This window comes from Hypomesus transpacificus, unplaced genomic scaffold, assembly GCF_021917145.1.
Source record: "Hypomesus transpacificus isolate Combined female unplaced genomic scaffold, fHypTra1 scaffold_133, whole genome shotgun sequence".
Taxonomy (NCBI): Eukaryota; Metazoa; Chordata; class Actinopteri; order Osmeriformes; family Osmeridae; genus Hypomesus; species Hypomesus transpacificus.
Window position 1 is genome coordinate 1 of NW_025813709.1, and position 18,657 is coordinate 18,657.

General features: G+C 45.3%; 1 protein-coding gene and 1 long non-coding RNA gene across 3 annotated transcripts; one reads left to right on the top strand and one right to left on the bottom strand.

The window, feature by feature from the left end:
• Positions 1 to 2,724: 2,724 nt before the first annotated feature.
• LOC124488368 lies at positions 2,725 to 8,241 on the bottom strand. 2 transcript variants are annotated; one of them, XR_006958629.1, is made up of 5 exons: positions 7,941 to 8,241; positions 4,290 to 4,583; positions 3,885 to 4,152; positions 3,553 to 3,676; positions 2,725 to 3,163 (listed from the first exon to the last, which is right to left on the bottom strand). It is a non-coding gene; the product is annotated as an uncharacterized LOC124488368 (long non-coding RNA). The 2 variants fall into 2 exon arrangements; XR_006958628.1 differs by having other exon boundaries at positions 2,725 to 3,676; positions 7,941 to 8,240.
• Positions 8,242 to 10,607: 2,366 nt separating this feature from the next.
• Positions 10,608 to 18,555, top strand: LOC124488351 (MAM domain-containing protein 2-like; the record flags this gene model as incomplete). Its single annotated transcript, XM_047051004.1, is given in 15 exon segments — positions 10,608 to 10,697; positions 10,850 to 10,952; positions 12,151 to 12,419; positions 12,421 to 12,501; positions 13,539 to 13,623; positions 13,965 to 14,102; positions 14,270 to 14,544; positions 14,663 to 14,756; positions 15,182 to 15,331; positions 15,632 to 15,897; positions 16,517 to 16,613; positions 16,857 to 17,018; positions 17,337 to 17,590; positions 17,915 to 17,999; positions 18,157 to 18,555. Coding segments are annotated over 15 exon segments (2,202 nt in total), but the record flags the coding sequence as incomplete, so codon positions are not given.
• Positions 18,556 to 18,657: the final 102 nt, after the last annotated feature.

Sequence of the window (18,657 nt, forward strand, 5' to 3'; positions counted from 1 at the left end):
CCTTCAGTCATTGTGATCCACCGTCGTGTTGCGACAAACTTTACCTCATACAAAAATAAAGTGATGGATTTAACCGTCGGGCTGTGTCAGAGCCCCCACAACGCGAAGGATAAAATAAAAAAAAAGTTATTTGTTTTTGTATTGGGTAAAGTTGTCGCAACACAACGATGGGTCGTTGTGAACCTTCGGTCATTGGGAACCGAAGGCAGCACAAGGGTTGAATCTAATTTGTATTTAATTTGATTAAATTGTCTAAGTTGTTAAGTTGTGCTGTTGTGATATCAGCATTGACATAATTCGAACCAGAAAAGTTTCCGTTGACACTGGGCGGTGTTTAAACGTGTTCCTGCATTGCAAGACCTGCTGGTGCATCAGTGATATGATGGTGGCTGGAGAGCATTTGTCATGGGAGACTTAACAACATCTTGAATGCTTATTAAATTATCGTTATATTAGATTGAAATATAAAGTAAATGTCCTGGTTCAAATGCTGTCAGTGCCGATCTATGCTGTTGTCCTCAGTGATGAAGTGATGACAAGTAAAGTAAGTGTAGGTAACCTATGCCTGCCTGCGTGACGACAAACTAGACTCTAGTAATCACGTGATACAAAAACAAATTAGATGAAAATTTGATTTAAAACAGGGAAGGAGGAACCTGGAGGATCACACAGTAAATCTGTTTGGCCAGGGAGGCTATATGGTGGGTTAGTTTGCAAGAGATGGCAAAAAAAACACACAACTTGACTCAAGTAGAAGTACAGATACTCATAAGACTAGTTAAAGTGCTGACTACACTTTTTTACTCTTGAGTTTAACTTGAACGTCCAAGTAAAGAAGTGTGGGTTCTGATATACTTCAGTAAAAAGTAGCCATTACTTACACCTGTTGGACATCATGTCATATGAATACATTAATACAAAAAGACACTATAGACACGCAGCACATTCACCAGGAATCCTTTTTGACACAGAAAATTTCAGGTTTTCCTCATATATGGCCAATGGGTGATCAGGAATGTGTCTATTCTCAGTCATGTCGAAAACGGCGAGCAACCAAATCCAAAACAAATAATTCTGAAAATTACTAAAACAGACTATCCCACTTATTTTAACTATTATACTTTGTCTTAGAGGCAGTTAAGGGTATGTCCCCACATATGTGTACTTCTGCCTCAGTGTGCAGTTTTGTGGTTGAACTTAATTTAACGTCTTGTTTCCAAAATATAATGAGCGGATTGACTGGCTTGTTTTGTCTCGTCTGAAGATTTAACTAGATGCCAGGAGACTTACTCTCAGGGTGGAGGATTCGTGGAGGTTTGTGGTTGATTACGCTTGAGAAAAAAAACTCTCTGAAAATACTCTCTGCTAACAGGGTTCTCCACCACACAGCTGTAGGAAGTGTTGGAGTCTGAAACCAGGGACCAGAGACAGGGCTCTTGGAGAGATCAAGGACTGCTGGTCTGGTTGAGTCTCTCCTCTCCTCTGTACCAGGACAGGCTCACGTCTCTCCCGGTTCTCCACAGAACACTCCACCCAGCAGGGGGCAGCAGCTCTCACCTGGGGTCTGGAGACCTGGTCTGCAGGAGGACATGAACACACCCTGGATCATCAGCAGGGATTCATACAGGTACATCTCTCCCGTACTCCACCCAGCAGCTTGTTTGTTGTCTGACTCAGAGAACAGTTTCTGATGACGGGTACGGACTGTGTTCTGGTCAGCAGTCAGCACCCACATGAACCTGCAACCGGAAAATGCTGAACTGCAGGATCTCTGCTATAGAACTGGATGGGTGAGGGAGTCACTGCCTGTATGAAATGTTCTGCCAACACAAGACATGATGCAGGCAAGGCACATACAGCACATCCACACAGCGTGGGAGATCTGGTTTAGGTGATTAAAATAATTAGTTAATTAAAATTGACACTCAAATAATGCTTGCCCAGATGGAAAAATTACGCTAGATTGTTTATATTGCATTTGATCATTTACAACAATTACATTTCAAACCGTTATTCCCTGGTTGCGAATTACCGGGCAGTTTGGGGGGTTTTTAAGACTTGGACCCCCCTAAAAAGAGGTAAAAACAACAGGTCGGGGGCGGCGGGGGGGGGGGTCAATACACGCCCCCTGGAGAAGAAGTTGACCTCCCCACGATTGTCATTGTATAATTTGTACTCTGGTTATTTCATATACATTTTATTATTATCATAGAACGCCCCTATGACATGTGACAATGCGAATGCAATTGGAATCAAAAAAACACCTAGATATATTGAAAAATTATCATGCATTATCATATGAATATAGTCCTCTATGCGCTTCCAAATTGTTTAAGAGAAATTAAAGATGTAAACTTTTAGACTGCATTAAATAATACTGTTGCTCAGCATTTCCTTGTCTGCAGAAAGACGAACCCCCCATTTGAATTGTAGGCAACACCAAGCTTATAGCCAAGCCATCTGCTTAGTAGGGTCAGGACTTCACCCTGTAAAGTTTCCACACAAACACACGCGGGAGAACTTTAGGATAAAGGGAGTTCTTCATGACTTCAGACAACTTCGTACCACCAGACATGTCTCCTTGCTGCATGCGCAAGGAAATAAAAACGTCCTCGACTCGAGCAACTCTGTGCAAACTCCTAACAAATATCCACCTTCTTCACTTCGTAATCCAGAATAGTTACCTTGGAGATTGACTGGCTATTTACATCAGGAAAGATCACATTCAGTGAGTAAAAGTGATATTTATTTGATAAAGATACTGAATGGATGCTTGTTGCCAGGCAACCCGAACCTGGGTTCCTGCAGCTTTAATCAAGAGGACCAAACTGCACACAGACACAAACTTGACACAAACACACAAACACACATTTTGTCTCATAAGTTATTGTTTAAGTGCATAAGTGCCTTTGTTGGTAATTGTTCTGCAAGCACACATGGAATGATACTGGAATGGTAGAGACTATGTTTGTGTATCATCGGATAAGTCGTAAATACCATTCTGTAAACTTTGAATTACAACTTTAAGAAGTTTCTGGAACTGATGCAAGTTTGCAACAGCATGTGTATGTGTCTTTCAGCAGCTTAACATGGATCTGTTCACTCTTGTAAATAACAGTAGTATATTCTGAATACTGATCTTCCTCTTCAGAGTAGTCTGGACCTATGAGGACAGAGACTGATGTCAGAGGGAGAGAGGAGACTGACACACACAGAACAGGAAGGGTCATATCAACCAATCATCATTCACCTTTGGAAAATGAGAAGTTCTGATAGGGGTGCTCTTTAGATGGACACCTCTTGACCAATCGCAACATCAGGTGAGTAGAGATTAAAAGCAGAGATGCACAGGGGGGTAGGGAACTGACTCCTGACTCCTATCTAGAGACTCCTCCCTCATCTTCCCTGAAGGAACTAAACACTGTTTCACCCAGCAAGACTGCATGTCAGATCTAAAGTACCAAACATACCTCCTGAACACTGGACCAATCACAAGCCAGGACACTGAGGGAGATCACGCTTCACAGCTAACAGTTCCACACAGATAAATACCTGCCTTGTTCTGTGTGTGCTGGTGTTTTCCTCTTCAGATACACCACCAGTAGAACCACCACAACGATGATTACAGAACAGAACACAGCAGCAACAGTAGAAACCCACAGTCTTCCTTCACCAACTGTATTGGTGAATAAATGTAGAATGTGGAAGAGGCAAGAGAGGGGCTTGTTTTTAAATCTTCAGAGAATTAACAACTGACAGTTCATTTATTAAATATTATTTAACAAGATGTGATATAATAACTTCCTACTAAGGTTACTTATTCCTTAGAATTAAAAACTACAATCTATACATTATATTCTACTGTAGGGCATTGCAACACGTACCATCTTGTTCAGGATCACCAATAGTTCTGCATGTATCTGACATGTTGATAGACTCTCTGCTGACAGGGTTCTCCACCACACAGCTGTAGGAAGTGTCGTAGTCTGAAACCAGGAGCAGAGACAGGCTCCTGGAGAGATCAGGACTGCTGGTCTGGTTGAGTCTCTCTCTCTCCTCTGTACCAAGACAGGCTCACGTCTCTCCCGTTCTCCACAGAACACTCCACCCAGCAGGGGGCAGCAGCTCTCACCTGGGGTCTGGAGACCTGGTCTGCAGAGGGACATGGACACACACCCTGGATCATCAGCAGGGATTCACACAGATATAACCAGCCAATCAGAGTTAGGCTGAAGTATTCAGTCAAGGTATGGTGTAAGTTGTTATTCACTGAAGTATAAAATACTCACTGTAAACTGTCAGATGAAATATAGAACTGTTTTGCCTTATTGAATCTTTCATTATATACGTCCCTGTGTCACTTATCCTGAGTTCTCTGATGGTGAACAGTCCAGTCTGTCTGTCCCACTGGAGTCTGTCTCTGAAGTCTTTATTAGTGACGTCACTGTCTCCTTTAAACACCACAATAAGATCCTTGTCCCTAACTTGTAAAGAGCCAGTTGCGTTTACTGCAGCAGGAAGTGTGATGTTTCCTCCTACTGCTCCTGTCTTCCCTCCATCCTGACCTGCAGCAGCAGAGAGACCTGGAGGACAGGAGACACAGCAGCTGCTGGTTTATGTTCAGAAATGTAGGAAGACAGAAGAGATCTCTCTCCATTTATATTTACATTTAGTCATTTAGCAGACGCTCTTATCCAGAGCGACTTACAGTAAGTACAGGGACATTCTCCCGGGGCAAGTAAGGTGAAGTGCCTAGTCCAAGGACACAACTTCATTTTGCACAGCCGGGAATTGAACCGGCAAACTTCTGATTAATAGCCCGATTCCCTAACCCCCCACTTAGCTTTGAAACAGGATTTGTTGTGAGATTGTACAGGAAGGAGAAAAATTTATCTCACACACGTCTCACACACTCTCTCTCGTCGTCACACACACACACACAAGTTGTTGTGAAAACTAAGAAAAAGATAGGGAGGATATAAAAAGCATTGTGATAAAATCATGTTGTTGAATTGAGGAACAGCACGTGACTGCATGAGGAAGAGACCACGAGGCCCACAACATAGGAACACACAGGAGCAGGATTCAAAAGCCAAACAGAACAGGTCAAAAACAGGCAGAACAGGAATCCAACACAAGGCAAATGACATCCATCTGATCCAGGAACACACAGTCCCTGAGGCTGAATAAGACAAGCTAGCTTCCATGTAATGTGTTCCTCTGACCACACAATTCCCAAGGCTGTTTTTCAGTCAACAACCACTTTTGGAAACTCCCTAACAGTGAGAATAAGAGTGAAAGCTGGCGTTTAGAACAGGACCCCTAGATACGTGCAGCTTTACCGGTCTACGACCACAGCATGTTTCTGGAACAAAGTCAGCCCTCTGAAGAACTGACAAGAAGCCACAAGATCTCTCTCTCACGCTTCTCTTCAGCTACACACTCTACAACACGGTCTTTTCATCAAACTCAATTCCATCTAACGTGCTCCTCTGACCACACAATGACCTTGAGACAGTACACATTTCCCCCCATTTAGGCACACACAGCAACACACACACACAGCAACACACACACACGCATCAGATCTGGTCTGTGTGTCTGACAGAAGTGACCACAAACTGAACCATTTCCTGTTTAGAGCACAAGAGTCCAACATTAGCAGCTATTTTTTACGCTACTACTTGTGCTACGCTATATACAGTGTATATACATACACAGTATATACTGTATGTCTAAACATATCCTCCAACTTGTGCTTGTTTCTAAACTTTAACTTTTGAGATTCAAGATAAATTGATTATCTACTGATACAGAATTACTTCAACACAACAAAGACCACTATTCAGCTGGCGTATGGAATACAGTACTATTGTTGACTGGCTAGTTTTTCTGCTTATCAGAAATATATTCTCAGAGCTCTGTTATTTCTGCTGATGTTTTCTTTTCAATGTTCCTTTTTGTGACACAGTGAGTGTTTAGAGCATCAGTGCTGTGTGGTATTATCACTTATTAGTGAGTATTCCCTCAGACTTCATCACCTTGAGCTCTGCTGATTGGATGTTAATTCACAGAAAGCTAAATGCAGCGCGGGACAATTCAGCAGGTGATTCAGCCTACAGGGGGTTTAGGGTTGACTTCAACTGTCAATAAAATGGCCCATTCAAACTCAAATGCGACTGTAATTTCTCTCTAATCCAGGATGTTACTGGTTCTATATCAAACATTACTGTTTGAACCAGTTATAATGTATGGAGGATTATAGGGGCCAAAACTAAATAAATAAATACTTGGATAAATAAATAATTATATAACACAAAGCTTAAATAAATTACACAAAATATATAAATGTTACATGTATTTGTATGTATATATATATATATATATATATATATGTTTACGTTTTCATGTGTTTACATTTATTCATTTATACTTACATTTATTCATTTATACTTACATTTATTCATTCATACTTACATTTATTTATTTATACTTACATTTATGTATTTATACTTACATTTATCCACGGTGAAACTTCCTGCAGCAAAATAAATCTGTTGTCCCCCCGTCACAAAGTCAGGGGGCGGGTCAAAGCCTCTGATCGGTGTTTCAACTTGAATCGACTGCTTTTGACTATTCCAAGGTGGCAGCACCTTGTGCGGATTCAATGAATGAAATATTGAATGCTACAGTGGTCGAAATGTTGGCAGAAGCTGAAGAGATGGAGGCACCTGCCAGTTCACTTTTTTTTTACATCATATTGAGAGCTTCGCTGAAATTATAGGAATGATATTGGCCCTAACTGACACAGACATCAATGAAAATGTGTTCACGATCCTCAGCGAGATGATACAGCATAGGGGTGGGCATATCGATCTTAAGACCGACAGTGGCCGGGTTGGGAAACCCGGCAACTATCGATACCCACGTTGGTATCGATAGCCTGATTGATAGCGTGATAAGATCGATACTTAAGTTTCATTCCACACTGAGTACACAACTCTCTTTACTTCATAGTGGTTGTGCAAACACCGTCTAACCTTCGCTCAAACTCACTTTGCCCCTCCACTGCTTTTCTAAGCCCAAAGTATCGGTATTGGCAATACTGGCCCTGTATTTACTCCTTGGTATCGGATCTATACCACATCGTGCAGTGTCGCACACCCCTAGCAGCTGTAGAGTGAGGCGATAGAGGATCCCTCTAGCTTGAAGAGAGCTTGATCGACTGGTTGAGCCTGCCTGGTGTGTAATACTGTTCATTCACCAATTAGAGGCTTTGACCCGCCCCCTGACTTGGTGACGGGGGGACGACAGATTTATTTTGCTGCAGGAAGTTTCACCGTGGATAAATGTAAGTATAAATACATAAATGTAAGTATAAATAAATAAATGTAAGTATAAATAAATAAATGTAAGTATAAATGAATAAATGTAAGTATAAATAAATAAATGTAAACACATGAAAACGTAAACATATATATATATATATACACACAAATACATGTAACATTTATATATTTTGTGTCATTTATTTAAGCTTTGTGTTATATAATTATTTATTTATCCAAGTATTTATTTATTTAGTTTTGGCCCCTATAATCCTCCATAATAATGTAGACTTTATCAGTAGTGCACTGTAGGTAGGATGTAGTCGTAGGCATACAGAACAGTCCAACTGGATATTTTTGTTTGAGTGTTTGAACATTTTAAATAAAGATTTTCCACTTATTTGTATGGCTAGTGTGTTTTTTTCGGAATTTACATACCTACTCCTAGTAGTTGCTTCATGTGCTTATTCAAGATGATAGTTTGTGTGCATTGTTTTCACGCGGAGAGTTTGAAGAGTTTTCCAAGATATGTCTGATGGCTTTGTGCGAATCTCTTTGTTGGCAGTTACATAGTTTGTTGTTAATATAAATAAGATCTTGTGTTGTACATACCTAATAGAAACCACGGAATCCACCAGAGTACGGCTCCTTGACGAAAATCCATTTTACGGTACTTGAATAGTAGGCTAGTTGAAATAGACATCTCTCTGAGTCGAAGGGCATGGACGCTAAACTACACTAGGGGTGGGCGGATCGATCAAAAGTATCGATAATATCGATACCAACGTTGGTATCAGTATTGATTGATACTTGCGTGATGAGATTGAAACTTAATGTACATTTTCCTTCTCTACATTCAGAACACAACTCCCTTTACATCATATAGTGGTTGTGCAAACATCGCTCCTCTCACTTCGCTCAAGCACACGTTGCCCCTCCCCTGCAACCAGAGAGATGCTGAACTGCGGGATCTTGGTTACTGGAGGTAGCTGTGCTATAGAACTGGGTGGGTGAGGGAGTTAAATGGCCTGCATGAAATGCTCTGCCAACACAAGACATGATGCATGCGCATACAGCACATCCTCACAGCGTGGGAGATCTGGTTTAGTTGTGGCGGGTGATTAGCGCCACCAAGTGGCAGAAAAGCACATTGACAGCTCAGTAGGTTGGCGCATAATAATAAACATGGTAAGTACTAGATATTTAAAGAAAGATAAAACCAGTACTTTAAGGAAAATACATAATATAAAACGGACAATAAGAAAAGTAAATTCTGATAAAGAACACAATAGTATTGGTACAATTTAACAGTTCCTCAAATAAATGAAGAACTATAGGCTACTGTTTGTGCAGGGATGTGCATAAATTCACTTGACATAGGTTTTATCATACAAAGGTGAGATACTTGAAACGGTAAATGTGTGTGTGTATAATACTAGTGTGTGTTTGTGTATGATACTAGTCTGTAGTTGTGGTGTGTGTGTTTGTGTGTGTGTGTTTGTGTGTGTGTGTGTTTGTGTGTGTGTTGGCATGCTGAGGCCGTCCGGGCCGTGGGGAGGGGTGTGGCTGACCCAGGGCGACCCTGGCGGCGCCACATTCACAACGGAACACGTCACGGTATCGCCTTGCAATCAAGCGGTCCGCACACGCAACGCATGATGCCGCAGTCTGGCTTGAGAACCGTGTGTTCCTCATTAAAGCTTCGTTGTTATGAGAAACGCTAAAGTATGAGAAATTACGTGTGCTTTGTTTTTTTTTGTTCATGGCCGAGTGCTGTGGACATCGCATCAGGCAGTGCTAATGGCTCTCTCGTTGTCGAACTGATTCAACTCTGTCAGCCTTCAACTTTTGACACCCCAGTTGGCTCTGTTCCCTGAAGGGAGCGCCTTGATTGCTGAAACCAGCATGACATGCAGACATGATCGTGTGTGTGTGTGTACAATATCTCACCGACAGTCCACCTCTCCATCTGGTTCCTGGTCTGGGAGCGTTTCACAGCACCGTGATAACAGGCCAGCGCAGGAGCAAGAAGAGCCTGCTCAGATGGAGAGAGCTCAGATTCATGTTCAGATCAGATTCATGTTCAGATTCATGTACTTTTTCAGATTCAGATTCTGTTCTGATTCATGTTGAATTCAGATTCATGACTTATGGATCCGTCATAGTCTTTAGTCTCACCAGATCTGGAAGTTATTCACTTCTAAAATAGGTGATAAAATAGTACATTCAAAGGAAAGAAGCCACTCAAAATCTGTCTGTCATTCCTGGAATCTGACACACACTCTCACACTCTCACACTCTCACACGCTCTCACACACACACACACACACACACACACACACACACACACACACACACACTCTCTCACACACACACACACACACACACACACACACACACACACACACACAGCACAGATCTTTCTGTTTCAGATCTTAGGCATTGGCAGTCATTTAGTCAATCTGCTGTGTGTGTGCACATGTTTTTGGTAAGAATGTCATTCTCTGTAAACATAATTATCTGTACATGATTGAAGAGCCAGTTTTCCATATAAAGTAATCCCAGTCATGTAAACTAGCAACACACATTATAAACCTGACAGAGAGTAACGGCACTAGTTTCTGCACCAGAGACACAGGTATCTGTGTGTGTGTGTGTGACTGAGCTAAAAAGTAGACATGAGTGTGATAGACAGCAATAGTTTGAATCTGGTATGAATTATCACCAGACCTCTTTCTCTCTCTCTCCCTCTCCCCCTTCTCTCCTTCTCTTTCTCTCCCCCCCCCTCCCCCCCCCCCTCTCCCCCCCCCCCTCTCTCTCTCTCTCTCTCTCTCTCTCCTTCTCTCTCTCTCTCTCTCTCTCTCTCTCTCTCTCTCTCTCTCTCTCTCTCTCTCTCTCTCTCTCTCTCCCTTTCTCCCCCCCCCTCTCTCTCTCCCCCCCTCTCTCTCCCCCCCTCTCTCTCTCCCCCCCTCTCTCTCTCTCTCTCTCTCTCTCTCTCTCTCTCTCCCTTTTCTCCCCCCCCCCCCTCTCTCTCTCTCTCCCCCCCCCCCTCTCTCTCTCGTCTCTCCCTCAGTCCCTCCTCCACCGGAGCCTGCCCATCTTAAACTCTGCAGTGTTCTGCCAGTCTGTGAGCTGGAGAGACACTCAGAGAGACCAGCACAGAGAGACACACGCAGGGAGAGACACTCAGAGAGACCAGCACAGAGAGACACACGCAGGGAGAGACGCACTCTCATAAACACACACACCTGGTTATTTACCAGGTTCAAAGCATAATATTTTCAGTTTTGTTTTGGTCTTGCATCTTTTGGTCCGTGTTTTCCTCCCCGTGCAGCAGAATGCTTCCATTCCTCCTCCTGGCTGTGGTCGGTGAGTATGAAGACATTCTAGTCAGCATGTAAAAGTGTGTTTGCATGAAACGATGTTATTGTGCCCATGTATGATTCATATGTTCCTTATTCTCTCTCTCTCTTTCACATTCTGTCTGTCTCTCCTTCTCTCCCCCCTCTCCCCTCCCTCAGCTACCGTCCACGCCCAGCTGTCAGGCTCCTGTAACTTTGAGGCAGACACCTGTGGCTACACTTCAGATCCTCTGTTTTACGAGCTGGACCCTCAACCACGAAGGTAAGCCAGGCAGCCTGTCCTCCCCCTCACACCCCCCTCCTCCCCCTCACACCCCCCTCCTCCTCCCCACAGATGAGAGACTAACGCAGGTCTTTATACCCTCTCAGGGCAGCATGTCAGGGTGATCATGTGGAGCTGTTCATGGAAGTCACATGTGTTCAGATTGACTTGGTAGCTCTCGTTACTGGTTGATGTGGTTCCTCTCAGTGTTGTCTGTGCTGGAGTTAGAGGAGGAGGGATGGAAGAGAGAGGTGGAGCGAATGGGAGTGTGTGTGGGAGAGTGACAGATAGTGACAGAGTGAAAGATGGAGAGGAGAGCGAGCGAGAGAGGGAGGGAGATAACGAGAGACATAGATATGGTGACAAAGTGAAAGAGAGAGAATTGGAGAGAGAGAGAGAGAGAGAGGGGGGGGGAGAGAGAGACATCTGGACAACATTGTATCCTGCATCTGAATACATCTGGAGACAGTGAAATAACACATTTAGGCATTCACCGCCTCTCAGCGTTGGTACTGAACACTGTGACGATGACCGTATGTATTCTGAAGCCAGATGAATCAAGACTCATGCAAAATGATCAAAGTTCACTGATTACCTACAATGAGAAATGGATGGGACCATATTACTGTTACTGATATAAACGTGAAGAAGTTGGAGATACTGGATGACAATATATTGATTTGGCAGATGCTTTCATACAAAGCGAGGTACAACACAGGGGATTTGAACCTGCGACTTCTTCTAGTCAAGCGCTCTAACCACTGAGCTATACCCTATGATGCTTGATGTAAAGTGTGGTTTGCTGAGCAGTCAGAGTGTGGATCCTGCTGTGTTAGCCTGGGAGCCTGTCTCCCCTCCTTCCTCCAGACTCCCTCCATCTGGTTCCTCTTTCCTCCATCCTTGCCACCGTCGCTGCAGGCTTACTTTGAAAGGTTAGAGTACTTAAGGTCTCAGCTCCAACTCTTGAGTTTGTCTCTGGAAACTCACAGTGGCTCTGCTGAAGAGAAAGGTTTGCTGTGAATGCTGGCAACGAGATGGAATCTCTCTCTTGTTTTTCACTCCCTTTCCCTCCCTCCCTCCCTCCCTCCCTCCCTCCCTCCCTCCCCCTCCCTCCCTCCCTCCCTCCCTCCCTCCTCCCTCCTCCCTCCCTCCTTCCCTCCTTCCCTCCTTCACTCACCCTCCCTCTCTCTCTCTCTAGGTAACTTCATCACGGTGGACTCTGTCCTGCAGCAGGGTAAGGAAGTAGGGGGAGAAGAGGAGGGCAACAGAGAGAGCGCTGTGAGGAGAGGAGGAGAGGAGAAGAGAGGAGGAGAGGAGGGCAGGAGGGAGGACACAGGCAGCAGGGCGGTTCTGCTCAGTCCGGTGATGGGTCTGGAGGTGTGGAGCTGCCTGAGGATGGTGTACCAGGTCTCTGGGTTGGGGTCCCTGCAGGTGCAGCAGAGGCTGGAGGGACAGAGCTTCGACCGGCCCGCTCTGGAGCTCCCACACCCCCTCCGACAGCTGGGTCATCGCCAGCATGGACCTCCACAACACCACCGAGGACTGGAGGGTAAGAAGCTGCTTCTGAGGGGAAGGGGGGGTCATTGGTGGGGGGCAGGGCCACCACGGGGCTGGACCCAGACCTAAACAGCACAATCAGTCACTTGGAAGGTTTCCTGTCTGAAATATACACAAAACTTCAAACTGGCCCACCGTTGTTTAAACCAAACTGGTGTGTGTGTGTCTGTGCGTATGTGTTTGGGTGTGTGTGGGTGTGTGTGTGTGTGTGTGTGTGTGCATGTGTGTGTGCTTCAATTAAAAACTGTCCCTTTCAAACCGTGGGAATTACAGACGTAACATAATAACTTGGTTCTGTTTAAACACAAGGTCATGACCTAGGCGGACTGAACCATGTCTGTGCAATCTCACCCCCCCAAACCTAAACATGAATCAGTCCAGAAAACCACCAGAAACACATAACAAACCATAGCTCAGAGACCTTTCATAATAATCTTTCATCCTCAATTCTACTCAACAGCTGCAATGAACAAGGATAGGTATAGTTCTGCATTTAACTGCAGATCTAGAGGTTGCAGGTTCACATCCCCTCCGAGCGTCTGCTAAATGAACATATACATGATGTACTGTGTGTATCTTGGGGCTCCCATGTGGTGTCCATTAGCTCCACCCAGCAGTTAACCTTTGACCCTGCAGTCAAAGCTGCAGTGGGTAGCATTATTAAATACATTCAAACACCAGAACTTCCCTGCTTCCTCCAGCTTGACTTTGACAGTGTTCACAACACAAGCCAAAGGAGAAAGGCTTGCCTCGCGGAAGGCAATTGGCTGGAACACGATAGCTGGAACATAATTGGCTTGAAAGTAGCAGGCTGATCCAAAATGATAAATTGACATTCCACTGGCACTGAGCTGTCTGTGTTGCTGAACAACTCTCAGAGGGTCTTGTGAGCATACACAATATGTTAATAGAGGACAAAACTAATATTTTACAGATTTCTTTTCTTCTTCTATTGCACCTTTAAGTTTGTAATGTTGTTCCTCTGTCTTGCTGGCCTGCTGTCTGAGTGGAGCGTGTGTTTGTGACCAGGTGGTGTTGGAGGGCTGGGCTGGAGACGCCCCTGACAGCAGCGTGGCCGTGTTCGAGATACGCATCATCCCCGGCTACTGTCTCGGTCAGTGACGTCACTCCAGCATTAAAGCTACCTGGGATTTCACCCGCGAATGACTTGACTTTGTGATATTAATAAATACATTTGTTGACATGCACATCGGCACAGAGGCGTAATTCTCTAATGTTTCATTGTGGTATTGGCAGCGGAAAATACTTCACTTTGACATGTGAACGACTTTTTTTCTAAATAAATTAGCTAGCAGAAACATTTCAGCACGACACAAATCTACCTCCTCGTTGTGGAGCAGTAGAATAGACGCTTGTAATGTCACTGTTACGAAATGTTAGTTATGGTATTAAAATATTATATTAGGAATAGGTTAATGTGTGTTCTCTCTCCAGAATGCGACTACGAGGACTCCCATCTCTGTGGCTATGGCAACCAGTGGAACACCAACGTCAACTGGTATGTGGGAGGGGGCGTGGCCAGGGACCCTGACAGCACGCTGCCGGATGACCACACCCACAACAATGGAACAGGTGCGGAGCTAAGCTAGCGGCTAGCTGTACAGCGATCAATGTTTGGAATGCAGCGAAGACAGTTGACAGTGCAGCAGAAAATATATTATAGAGATACGGAACCTGTATTAATTAACTTGTGTACATTTATAACAAATATCGTTGATGCTCTCTGCTGCCCCCTGCAGGCCACTACATGTACGTGGACTCTGTCTACGCCAAAACCTTTAAGGAGGTCGCCAAGCTGTCGTCTCCCATGACGACGGTGCCCATGTCCGGATGCCTGAGCTTCCAGTACCAGCGAGGGGAGGAGAGGGGAAACCTGTTCTCTGTTTACACCCGGGACCAGTCGGGTCAGTACCAGGACCTGTGGAGAGCCGACGCAGACGAGACCAGCTGGAGCGCAGGCACCTGGGAGTGGATACCTGTCCAGGTGGACCTCAAGGCTCCCTACCCCCTGCAGGTCAGTGGGGTCAGACTGGCTGGGTGGCCCACAGCTTCAGGTGTATCTCAGTTCATTGCAGATCAAGAGTGTTTGTGTGTTTTAATGTGTGTGTGTGTTTGTGTGCACACCTGCCCAGGTGGTGTTTGAAGTGACGTTCAACAGCCCCAGAGGAGGCCATGTTGCCCTGGACGACATCTCCTTCTCCCCAGACTTCTGCAGCGCGGAGACAGGTGAACCGGCTGGAAGGCCTCTCCGCTGCACTGCAGTAAATGTCTCGTACCGTCCTGCTGTCATTAACATGTCATCCCTTTACCATCGAATAGCTTAGTTCACCTAACTGTTCTGTCAGTCCGAGACCCGAGGAAGTGGAGCTGGTTCAGTCGTCTGTGCTGTTGTGTCCTGACTCCTCCCATGCGTGTCTTAACTCCTCCCATGTGTGTCCTGACTCCTTCCATGTGTCCTGACTCCTCCCATGTGTGTCCTGACTCCTCCCATGTGTGTCCTGACTCCTCCCATGTGTGTCCTGACTCCTCCCATGTGTGTCTTGACTCCTCCCATGTGTGTCCTGACTCCTCCCATGTGTGTCCTGACTCCTCCCATGTGTGTCTTGACTCCTCCCATGTGTGTCTTGACTCCTCCCATGTGTGTCTCCCAGAGCCAACGTTTGATCCGGCCGTGGCTAACTGTGACTTTGAGCATGGCTTCTGTCGCTACAGCCAGGACCAGCACACCGACAGCTCCCCTTGGAAGAGAGTTTCTGTCAGGCCCAACGTTTACAGAGCCGGGGATCACACCACCGGGGCTGGTGAGACCGACAGGACAAGCAGCAACCCAGATTTAACTGAAATTTAACTACACTTCAACTGAAATTAAACTACACATGAATTAAAATTGAACTGCACATACATTAATGATGAACTACTCATGATCTAAAATGTTACTTGTGTCAAGATATATAAGAAACTCCACAATTGTTTTTGAGAGAGAAATCTGAGTTTTCACAAGAACTCAGATGACCAGATGGAACCCAGAACATTCCATGACAGGGGCCTGGGTGTCAGGGAAGCAGCGTTGTCAAGGCAATAACACATCTTTCTCTCCGCAGGATCTTTCCTCCTGGCTCACTCCCGACTCGGCCCGCGCACCGGCTACGTCAGCCGCCTGTTCGGCCCTGTTCTGCCCGGCAACATGAAATACTGCCTGAGGTTCTACTACTCTCTGAGGGGCTTCAACCAGACGGACCAGGCTCTGGAGGTGTACCTGCAGGACCAGGCCAGCGCCTCCCTGGACAGGATATGGACCCAGGGGGAGAGGTCCAGGGGCATCTGGGTAGCTTCTGACGTCACCTTCCAGATCACACAGCCCGCCAAGGTGAAACAGAGTTTGGCTTCTCGTTTCACGGTGGTTTATACTGGAGTACAGACTGGTCTCAGAAGGGAAGGGAAGAAAATTAAAGACAGAATATGAATGAAAGAGAAAGGTAAACGTATTCTATGGCAGACAGTTAACAGGGAAAGAAAGAAAAAAAGAACTATAAAGATAATAAATAAAATACACTGTCAGCCTTATCAAGTCAAAATCCATATATATCTCTTGCTGCCTTGGGTTTCTTTGAAGGTTTCAGATCAGGTGTGTACCAGTCCTTATCTCAGACAGGCCTCTCTCCTGTCCTCTATGGAGCTTTCCTTTGGTCTCGCTCCAGATCTGAAAACAGACAGCTGGTAGATGACTAGTGTTCATGTGTTTCACATAAACCCAGCCCATAACTACGCCAGTCAGTGATTTTCTTCACAGGGCTTTTGGGATGTGAGGTATTGAGATAACGGATTGTTTTACAGTGTGAGAAATGTTTCTGGGCTCAAGTCATCGAGACATATTTAAACATCATGTTGAACAAAACTCAATCTTTAATTGGTTTCATGTGTGTATGTGTCCACTTTGAGTGTGCGACTCTGTGTGTGTTAAATTTGTGATGATGTCATCCTTCTAGGTGATGTTCGTGAGCACGTGCAGGAGTTTCTGGGACTGTGGAACCGCAGCTCTGGATGACATCAGCGTCTCCCTGGGGGACTGTGATCTCACTGCAGGTGAGCAGGGAACTACAAGAAGACCAGGGAATTCTGGGAGTTTGAGTTTTCCCCCCAGTCTGTAAAACAATTTGCGTTTCTTTTACAGTTCGGTGACTCTGGCCACCGAAATACAGTTACGACTCTGCACCTCTGATCATTGATCTCTTGCTGTGCTTCCTACATGCACTATATGTACGTCGCTTCAGATAAAGGATCTGCTAGTTGAATAAACCGTCTCATGTGACGGTGCTGTGATTTCAGTCCCTGGAGCTGTGCTGTCTGTTCCGGGGCACTGTGACTTCGAGGCTGGGGTCTGTGGTTACACCCAGGACCGGGCGGGGGACGCGGGGGACTGGCTGAGGACCAGGGGCCCCACCCCCACCTCCTACACGGGCCCAAGGGGAGATCACACCACCGGGCTGGGTACGTAAGCCTCTCCCCTCAGCACTGCTGGGTTAGTGGTTAGAGCATTGGCCTGTAGATCTGTCTGCTCAAGAAATATGTTACATATTTTATTCCTACTCTTGTGATTCTTTACTCTAGTCGACATATGATAAACCACTTACTCAACAGATGTTTCAGTGTTACTCTGAACCAGTTTGAACAGAGAATTCATTCGACTCTGAACCCATGTGAACAGACGATTCACTCGACTCTGAACCCATGTGAACAGACGATTCACTTGACTCTGAACCCATGTGAACAGACGATTCACTTGACTCTGCTAACTGCCTCTCTCAGGGTACTACATGCACATCGAGGCGTCCCCCATGATGCCTGGTCAGAATGCGCGGCTGCTGTCCAGCCCTCTGCGGGGGGCCAGGGGTCCTCAGTGTCTGCGCTTCTACCTGCACATGTACGGCTCGGGCACGGGCCAGCTCCGAGTGCTGCTCAGCCGGGATGGAGACGAGACGTTGCTGTGGAAACGCGGCGGAGAGCAGAGCATCACCTGGCTGAGAGCCACCGTAGAGTACCAGTGTGACCATCAGCACCAGGTAGACATGCAAATACAGAATAAATAAAATAAAAAATATATATAATCCTTAAACCCTCAGATGACTTCCAAACATACGGTACATCGCTGAACAGCTTAGAGAAGAATCTGTTGCATTTGTTTGGATTTTTCCCTCCCTCCCTCCCTCCCTCCCTACCTCCCTCCCTCCCTCCTTCCCTCTTTCCCTCCCTCCCTCCCTCCCTCTTTCCCTCCCTCCCTCCCTCCCTCTTTCCCTCCCTCCCTCCCTACCTCCCTACCTCCCTCCCTCCCTCCTTCCCTCCCTCCCTCCCTCCCTCCCTCCCTCCCTCCCTCCCTCCCTCTCCAGATTGTGTTTGAGGCCACCAGAGGGCCCTCTGTGAGGAGTGATATCGCCATCGATGACGTTGTGTTTCAGAGTGGACCATGTCCAGGTATCTGGCTGCTCATTGTACAGCAGCTCTGTCTGAAGTATACAGCAATGCTCTTTGTGGATTCCGTGGAACTGCTTCATGTTGTCAGAGTTTCCTGTGGAATATTCTGGGAACTATTTTGGGGAACTCACAAGATTGTTCTGTCTTTCTTACACAGAAATTGAAATCCAGACAGGACACGTTCCATCAAACTCTAACGATATTGAGTAGAGCCAGAGAGGAGGAGACTGGAGAGGATACACCGACTGTTTAAAACAACAAAATTACATGACAATAACTTTTTTGGGGGGGGCTGTGAATGATTTCACATCATTCTTTCCCACATGACAAACTGAAACATGACTATAAAATGTACACTTTTAAATCATTTTATTATTACTGTACAAATCCAATCTAATACATATCACCCTCTTGTTTTTAGTAGAGAAACTGGTAGAGAAAGTCACTTTATCTAAGTAGCAAAAGAGGACATGTTGAATTGTCTTATTTTTACATGTGCATTAGATTAATGCTGAAATAAAAATGTTTGCTCACATCAGCTTCAAGTTTGTGCTATTTTTATTGCTCTTGTTTCAATCAACGAGTTAAGGATATTATAAGAACAATACCGAAATTAAGTACATTCTTTGTACTTTACTTTTTTTTTATGAACCAAATT